This window comes from Pangasianodon hypophthalmus, chromosome 27 (assembly GCF_027358585.1).
Source record: "Pangasianodon hypophthalmus isolate fPanHyp1 chromosome 27, fPanHyp1.pri, whole genome shotgun sequence".
Taxonomy (NCBI): domain Eukaryota; kingdom Metazoa; phylum Chordata; class Actinopteri; order Siluriformes; family Pangasiidae; genus Pangasianodon; species Pangasianodon hypophthalmus.
This window is the reverse complement of record NC_069736.1, coordinates 19,630,077-19,639,184: the sequence shown is the minus strand read 5'-3', so window position 1 is coordinate 19,639,184 and position 9,108 is coordinate 19,630,077. Positions and strand designations below refer to the sequence as shown.

The 9,108-nt window shown below is 45.2% G+C and overlaps 1 protein-coding gene across 6 annotated transcripts in view; it reads left to right on the top strand.

The window, feature by feature from the left end:
* Nucleotides 1–1,656: 1,656 nt before the first annotated feature.
* tbc1d8b (TBC1 domain family member 8B) overlaps nucleotides 1,657–9,108 on the top strand; it is a 46,666-nt gene continuing 39,214 nt past the window's right edge. For all 6 annotated transcript variants that reach the window (XM_053230427.1, XM_053230426.1, XM_053230424.1 and 3 more), the window contains exons 1-5: nucleotides 1,657–1,931; nucleotides 2,655–2,765; nucleotides 2,984–3,102; nucleotides 3,221–3,437; nucleotides 4,020–4,260. In XM_053230427.1, the coding sequence (XP_053086402.1) occupies nucleotides 1,805–1,931; nucleotides 2,655–2,765; nucleotides 2,984–3,102; nucleotides 3,221–3,437; nucleotides 4,020–4,260 (815 nt within the window). In that variant the 5' untranslated portion in view covers nucleotides 1,657–1,804. The remainder of the gene's footprint in view (nucleotides 1,932–2,654; nucleotides 2,766–2,983; nucleotides 3,103–3,220; nucleotides 3,438–4,019; nucleotides 4,261–9,108) is intronic.

Sequence of the window (9,108 nt, the reverse complement as noted above, 5' to 3'; positions counted from 1 at the left end):
TCTGGCTGAAGAAAAGCAGCTCTATAACTGATGCTGCCACCACCATGCTTCACCGTGGGGATGGTGTTCTTTTGGTGATGTGCTTTTTTATTTGCACCAAACATACCTTTTGGAATTATGGAATTATTATACCTTGTGGAATTGGTCTCATCAGACCATAACACATTTTGCCACATGGTTTGGGGTGATTTAGTTGAGCTTGGATGTTCCGTCTAGCCGCCTACCCCAGAGCCCAGACGTGTCAGATGTTCCTGCAGCTCCTTTAATGATGCTGTAGGTCTCTTGGCAGCCTCCCTGGTAAGATTTTGTAAATTTTGGAGGGACGTCCTGTTCTTGGTGATGTCACTGTGGTGCTCTATTTTCTCCGCTTGTTGATGATGGCCTTCACGGTGTTCCATGGTTCATCTAATGTTTTGGAAATTCTTTTATACTCCTCTCCTGATCTACACCTTTCCACAGTGAGATCCTGTACAGGCTTCATAAGCTCTTTGCAGAACATGGCTTCAGTAGTGAGATGAAACCAAGAAGATGTGAAGAAACTCCTACAGAAACAGCTGATCTTTATTTGGGGTTAATGAGAATAATTTAATTGATGACAGCTGTATGATTATTACATTTGGACATGAGAGTGAATGTGATTGGTTCATTCTGAACACAGCCACACCCCCAATTATAAAAGGGTGTGTATACTTTTGCAACCAGGTTACTGTAACTTTTATATTTTTCCTGTTTTTCCCTAAAATGTTTCTGATTGTTTTTCAGCTTCATTTTTACGTTGTAGTTTCACATTGAGGGGGAAAAAGTTCTGACGTGGTTTATCTTGGTTTCATTTTTTTTACTTCACGAAACCTGCCATTTTAACAGGGGTGTGTAAACTTTATATATCCACTGTACTTGTATATTTTAATTATAAATACCCTTTCTAATTATTATAGTCTCTATTACAGCACTGAGACAATGGCCCATATACACTCACTGGACACTTCATTAGGAACACCTGTACACTTGCTCGCTCATGGAATTATCCAATCAGCTCATCTAGTGGCAGCAGCGCTGTGCATAAACTGAAGCAACTAGTTCAAGAGCTTTATTAGTGTTCACATCAAAAATGTCTTGTGTGTATGGAGTGGCCCGGGTGGGTGTGAGACCCGGTTTCTGTCCCAGTCCGGCCCGGCTCGTTCAGGAATTCCTTTATCTGATGCTGCGTGTATCAGCTGCTTATTTACCTCATATTAGAATAGTTTTTAATCTATCTTGTTCTTGTGTGCATACTCTTTCTGTACTGTACCCCTGCTGTTGCTAAATGCAATTTCCCCACTGCGGGACAAATAAAGGAATATCTTACTCTTACTTACTTACTTACTCTTACTTATTTCTTCTTTTCCTTTACACCCGCAGTGCAGGTTTACAGGTCTGCATGTCTTTACTCATGTCTTTACTAGGGGGCGCTAATGTGCACGTGAACCAGTTTCAACACGTCTGTCATTAAGCTTCGTCTCGCCTTCACTAGTCCCAGAGCGCGCGCGCAGCACTGGCCCTTTAAATTACAGGACGCGGTAAAGACGAGGTGCATGCTGGGAACTGTAGTTCATAGCTGTGTGCGGCGCTTGGCGGCGTACACCAGCACACTACAAATCCCACAATGCGTCACTTCTTTCCGTTTTGGCAGTGTTTCTGCCGACGTGGGAAACAGGACCCGATAACAAACACACACACACGCATTTTCAAGCTATGTGAGCGCACAAATACGCACAACTACACACAAACACACTAAGTGACATGCGAAATACATGCGCGCGCCGATATGTGGCTCAAACCGGAAGAGGTGCTTCTGAAAAACGCGCTGAAATTATGGGTGACGGAAAAGTCCAACGATTATTTCATCCTGCAGCGGAGGAGAGGACACGGAGACAGCAGCGCGGGACTGACAGGTGAGACAGCGGGAGTGAGACACACAGACAGGTGAGTTGTATGGGTTAGACACACAGACAGGTGAGACGGCGGGAGTGAGACACAGACAGGTGAGTTGTGTGGGTTAGACACACAGACAGGTGAGACAGCGGGAGTGAGACACACAGACAGGTGAGTTGTGTGGGTTGGACACACAGACAGGTGAGACAGCGGGAGTGAGACACAGACAGGTGAGTTGTGTGGGTTAGACACACAGACAGGTGAGACAGCGGGAGTGAGACACACTGACAGGTGAGTTGTGTGGGTTAGACACACAGACAGGTGAGACAGCGGGAGTGAGACACACAGACAGGTGAGTTGTGTGGGTTAGACACACAGACAGGTGAGTTGTGTGGGTTGGACACACAGACAGGTGAGTTGTGTGGGTTAGACACACAGACAGGTGAGACAGCGGGAGTGAGACACACAGACAGGTGAGTTGTGTGGGTTAGACACACAGACAGGTGAGTTGTGTGGGTTGGACACACAGACAGGTAACTGCCCCAGTAATCCTGTTGGTTACTGATAACCGGAACACAGCGTCTCTCAAACACAGAAACAACCTGCAGGCAGCATCTGTTCCGGACACTCGCCCTATTCACTACATAGTGCACTACTTTAGTTACCTGCAGTTTTGTGCTAATGTCTATAAGTAGTGTGTGTGTGTGTGTATGTGTGTGTGTGTGTGTGTGTGTGTGTGATAGGTCTCCTGGTTGGGACGTTGGACACGGTGTTCGACTCCACAGCAAAAGTGGCTCCATATCGCATTTTACACCAAACACCTGATTCACAGGTGTACTGGAACATCGCCTGTGGTGAGTGTGTGTGTGTGTGTGTGTGTGTGTGTGTGTCATTAGCCCCCATCACTGATGATGATGTGTTCAGGTAAATGCCCTACAGGTACCCTATTGGTAATAAGAGACAAGTTGCCAGGTGTTAGTATTTGTGTATGTCTGTGTGTCTGTGTGTGTGTGTCTCTGTGTGTGTGTCTCTGTGTGTATGTGTGTGTGTGTGTGTGTGCGCGCGTGTTCAGGTGCATCTCTGGATGAGATCTCTCAGCACTGGGATTGGCTGCAGCTCAACATCATGAGAACTCTCTCTGTGTTTGACTCCAGTGATGACATCACCAGCTTTGTTCAGGGCAAGATTAGAGTGAGACACACACACACACACACACACACACAAATACATAACAATATTCTTGCTTTATTGAGATTGACACACACAGAGACCATGCCTTATATCAGTGTGTGTGTGTGTGTGTGTGTAGGGGTTAATCGTGGAGGAGGATAAGGTGAGTGCGGAGGACCCTGAGCGTTTCCGTGAAGCTGCGCTACGATTCGAGCGCTTGTTTAATTTGCCTAAGCAGGAGAAACTAGTGACCTACTTCTCCTGCAGCTACTGGAAGGGCCGCGTCCCAAATCAGGGCTGGATCTACCTCAGCACTAACTTCCTGTGTTTCTACTCCTACTTACTGGGCAATGAGGGTGAGATACACACACACACACACACACACACACACACACAGCTATAACCAGGATCCAAATTTTAATGATGGTTAGACAACAATCTATTTAATGTAGTTATTATAAATTGCAAAATAATATATTTATTATTGTGTATATTATATTTACATCAAAATCAGTTATCCTCATCAAACAAAGCTGAACAAAGTGAACACTCTATCCTAGGAAAAGATGTAAAGTTAAAGTTACATACAGTAATTGATAAGAAAGTGCGTGTGGGTCTGATGACACGGTGGAGATGTTGGTTCCTGATGGTTCTGATTCATTAACACACTCCCATGTAAAAGACTTAACCGCTATGTGCTAGCTAAATCATTAGGCTCAGCCAGTGTCTAATTTATACGCCATGTCCATACTTCCCAGTTGCCTAGCAGCAGTGTTGTCATGACTTTAATGACCTAAGTGTGCAGTATGTTGTGTTTTCATTCCCATGTTGAAAATAGCATGAATTCATGAGTCCTGTTTAATTGCACCAGATGTGTGGGGATTTTTTTGTTATATAAGTACGTGTGTGTGTGTGTGTGTGATGACTTTTCCCCTCAGTGAAACTGGTGTTCTCCTGGTGTGAGGTGAGCAGGTTGGAGCGGACCTCGAGTGTGTTGTTAACAGAGTGTATCCGTGTGTGTGTGAAAGAAGAGGATCACTTCTTCTCCATGTTCCTGCGGCTGCAGCATACGTACGAGCTCATGCAGCAACTTGCCGACTACGCCATCGCACGCATGTTCGACAAGGAGACGTACAATGCACAACACCCGCTGAGAGACCCGCTACACATCACTCAAAGGTATTATACATTACTCACAGGAAAACTGGCACCACACTATACTCAAGTCAAGTCAAGTCAAGAGGCTTTTAATGTCATTTCAACTATATATAGCTGACGCAGTACACAGTGAAATGAGACAACGTTTCTCCAGAACCTTGGTGCTGCATAAAACAACATCGTCACCTCACACAACACAGAGTTACAAACACAGAGCTGAGGACTAGACTAAGTTGTCCTAGCCACATAAAGTGCATCGTGTGCAGCCTAGTGCAAACAATGCAAAACAAAACAGTGCAGAACAGACAACACGAGACAGTGCAGGACAAGTACTGTACAGGACAAGTACACAAACACAAAATAGCAGCAACCCGTAACCTACTGTATATATATCTATATACAGTGCAATGTGCAAATTTACAAGTATTAAAGTGGCAGTGCCAGTGATGTGCAAAAAGAACCGAGCAGAGCAGCAGTAGCAGTGGTGGAATGTACAATGTAAACAGTAGAACAAGCCAACTTGTTTGTAATAACTTAACCCTTGTGTGGTGTTCATATTTTTGTTAATCAGCCAGTGTTCCTGGGTCTGGTGGACCCGCTGCATTTTTTGGGTTTTTAATTCAACACAATCAAACAATTTTATGTTAAAAAACTCAACAGATGTTTACTTCATCCCAATTACAAGCAATATAAACAACATACATGGTTAATATTTGCCCTTTACCTTTGTTAGACCACATTTATGAATTAAATTGCTACTCGTTTTTTGTTTGTTTTTTAATAAAATGTAATAAAAAAAATGAAAATCAATTATAATCAAGATATGAGAAAAAAATTCAACAAATTTACAAATGAAGCAAGGTTTTTCATAACTAGTGATTCTTATTTATTTGAACTTCATTAGAAATTTAACCCATTCAGGTCAGTTTACACAACACAAGCTGAACACATACAGGAACCATGTCAGTCTAGACAACACATTAGCCCCACTGAACACATTACCTTTTCATACCAGCCTATACAACACATGAGGGGGAGAGTTGTACTGTGTGTGTTGCATATGTACTTCTTGCACTTGATGCATGCATATTGTGAAGTGTGTGGACCCAAGATGGACAGAAAAACACAATATGGACACTACGCTGGCCGTTGTTTATATTCTTTGACATATTGGACATCTCAGCACACAATGCCTTTGTCATCTGCATGGCACTGAACCCAGAGTGGAACAGAGGGAAGCTCCAGAGGAGATGCCTCTTTCTCTTCCACTCTGGGAAAAGCACTGGTGAGTTGCACCTCAAATCCAGAGAAGACCACATGTTCCAAGATGTCAAAGAATATCAAGACCAGCCAGCGTAGGGTCCTCCTTTTGCAGCTGTAGGCAGTCACCAGCTTGTCCATGTTGCATGGAAAAGTTCTCTGCCAGTTTCTGCATCCCACAGGGATTCTGTGGATTCCCCTTTGGACCTGAAAACTCCAGCAAGGTTAAGAACCCCAAAGTAGGCATGTAAATGGGTTTGGTCCATCTTCTTCCACTTCTCTCTCCAAAAACACGCCTTCCTTCTAATTTAGTGCAATCCAGAATAATTTTCTGGATGGAATCTAGGATGAAAAGCTCAAAAGAAGATGTGAAGTCCTGCACACGAGTAACTGCCATCTATGTTGGCCCTGGTTGCATCCTTATCACATTGGCAGCCATGTGGGGCGGCTCATTTCTTGGGCAAGAAGACCATTCAATTTCACAATTTTTTGACATCCATATTTCTTCACTTGCTAGCTGCTGATGGGCTTGTTCTGGTCCTGGAGCTGGCTGCTGATGGGCTGGTCCCGGGTCTGGCTGCTGACAGGCTGGTCCTGGGGCTCGTCTTCATTTTGGAACTAGCTGATGCTCAATCTCATCCTCTTCTTCAAAGTCACTGTCACACTCTGAATTTTCAGAAATGTGATCCTCACGTTCTGAAACCTCTTCCTTTACATCATCCTCAAAAGGTTCTCTCTCTTCCAAAATCAATTGCAAGACCCTCTGAGCAGAGAATCTTTTGGCCATCTTGATCAGTTGTGATAAGGAACCACACTGGCAAAGCTATATTTATTGTGTCACTCCCCCAATTTGCAGCTGGGTATAATACTACTTCAGAGTATGAGCAAATAAAGATTTGTTCCCACAAGACAGAGGGTAAAATGTGCGGGAATGTGAGAGCAGACAGGTATCAGTGCTTGAATTTTGCAAAAATGTTGCAACCTTGTGCGGGGAAACAAAACTCACACTCTCACACACACACACACACACACACACACATACATACATACATACATACATACATACTAACAGCAGGTCCAGACAGAAGGAGGACAGTGTAGGTACACAGGACCTACAATTTCCACACTTTTATTAGCCCCGGGTCCAGTGGACCCGAACATCCTGTATGTAATATAAATGTGTAGGGGGGGTGTACAGTGAGTGGTCACTGAAAATGTGTTCTGATATATGTTCTTCACAGAAAATGAGCCAAGGCCAGTGAGTCTGAGTTTGAAAAAATAATTAATCGTATCATTTTTCTTTTGATAAAAAATGAAAACGGGTCCCACAGACCCGAACACCATACAAGGGTTAATGAATGTATGAAGTTGAATGAGTGTGAGTGTGTGTGTGTGTGTGTGTGTGAGTTTAGTTCCAGTTCAGTTGTGTGTGTTGAGAAGCCTGATGGCTTAAGGGAAAAAACTATTGCACAGTCTGGTTGTGAGGGCCCGAATGCTTCAGAACCTCTTCCCTGATGGCAGTAATGTGAAGTGTGTGTGAGAGGGGTGTGTGGGGTCGTCCACAATGCTGTTGGCCTTTCGGATGCAGTGTGTGGTGTAAATGTCCGTGACAGAGGGGAGAGAGAATCCGATGACCTTCTCAGCTGTCCTCACTATCCGCTGTAGGGTCTTGCGATCCGAGACGGAGCAATTCCCAAACCAGGCAGTGATGCAGCTGCTCAGGATGCTCTCGATGGTCCCTCTGTAGAACATGGTCAGGATGGGGGGGTGGCAGATGGGCTTATCTCAGCCTTCTTAGGAAGTAGAGACGCTGCTTTCTTGCTGATGGAGCTGGTGTTGAGTGACCAGTTGAGGTTCTCCGTCAGATGAACACCAAGGAATTTGATGTTTTTCACGATCTCCACGGAGGATCCATCGATGTTCAGTGGAGAATGGTCGCTCTGTGCCCTCCTAAAGTCAACAACCATCTCTTTAGTTTTGTCCACGTTCAGAGATAGGTTGTTGGCTTTACACCAGGCTGATAGATGTTTCACCTCCTCTCTATATGCTGACTCGTCGTTCTTTCTGACGAGACCCACCACGGTCGTGTCATCGGCGAACTTTATGATGTGGTTTGTGCTGTGCATTGCTGCGCAGTCGTGAGTCAGCAGAGTGAACAGCAGCGGGCTGATTACGCAGCCCTGAGGGGCTCCAGTGCTCAGTGTGGTGGTGCTGGAGATGCTGTTTCCGATCCGGACTGACTGAGGTCTCCCATCAGGAGTCCAGGATCCAGTTACAGAGGGAGGTGTTCAGACCCAGTAGGCTCAGCTTCTTGATCAGATGCTGAGGAATGATTGTGTTGAATGCTCAACTGAAGTCAATGAACAGCATTCTGACGTAAGTGTCTTTGTTGTCCAAGTCGGTGAGAGCCAGATGGAGAGTAGTGGTGATGGCATCATCTGTTGAACGGTTTGGACGATACGCAAACTGCAGTGGGTCCAGTGAGTGTGGAAGGTGGGATTTGATGTGCCTCATGACAAGCCTCTCGAAGCACTTCATAGCGATGGGTGTGAGTGCAACGGGACGCTAGTCATTGAGGCAGGAGACTGAAGACTTCTTAGGCACTGGGATGATGGTCGTTGTCTTGAAGCATGTGGGAACAACGGCGCTGCTCAGGGAGATGTTGAAGATGTTAGTAAAGACATCTGCTAGCTGTTCTGCACATTCCCTGAGCGCCCGGCCAAGGATGTTGTCTGGTCCAGCAGACTTCCGTGGGTTGACTCTGCGTAGAGTGTTCCTCATTTCATCTGTGGTTAGACAGAGTCACTGCACTCAGAGTGACGCTACACTATACTGCACTCAGAGTCACGCTACACTATACTGCACTCAGAGTGACGCTACACTATACTGCACTCAGAGTCACACTACACTATACTGCACTCAGTCACTCTACACTATACTGCACTCAGAGTCACACTACACTATACTGCACTCAGTCACACTACACTATACTGCACTCAGTCACTCTACACTATACTGCACTCAGAGTGACGCTACACTATACTGCACTCAGAGTCACGCTACACTATACTGCACTCAGTCACTCTACACTATACTGCACTCAGAGTCACACTACACTATACTGCACTCAGTCACTCTACACTATACTGCACTCAGAGTGACGCTACACTATACTGCACTCAGAGTCACACTACACTATACTGCACTCAGTCACACTACACTATACTGCACTCAGTCACTCTACACTATACTGCACTCAGAGTGACGCTACACTATACTGCACTCAGAGTCACGCTACACTATACTGCACTCAGTCACTCTACACTATACTGCACTCAGTCACGCTATACTATACTGCACTCAGTCACGCTACACTATACTGCACTCAGTCACGCTACACTATACTGCACTCAGAGTGACGCTACACTATACTGCACTCAGAGTCACACTACACTATACTGCACTCAGTCACTCTACACTATACTGCACTCAGTCACGCTACACTATACTGCACTCAGAGTCACGCTACACTATACTGCACTCAGAGTCACGCTACACTATACTGCACTCAGAGTCACGCTACACTATACTGCACTGAGAGTCACGCTA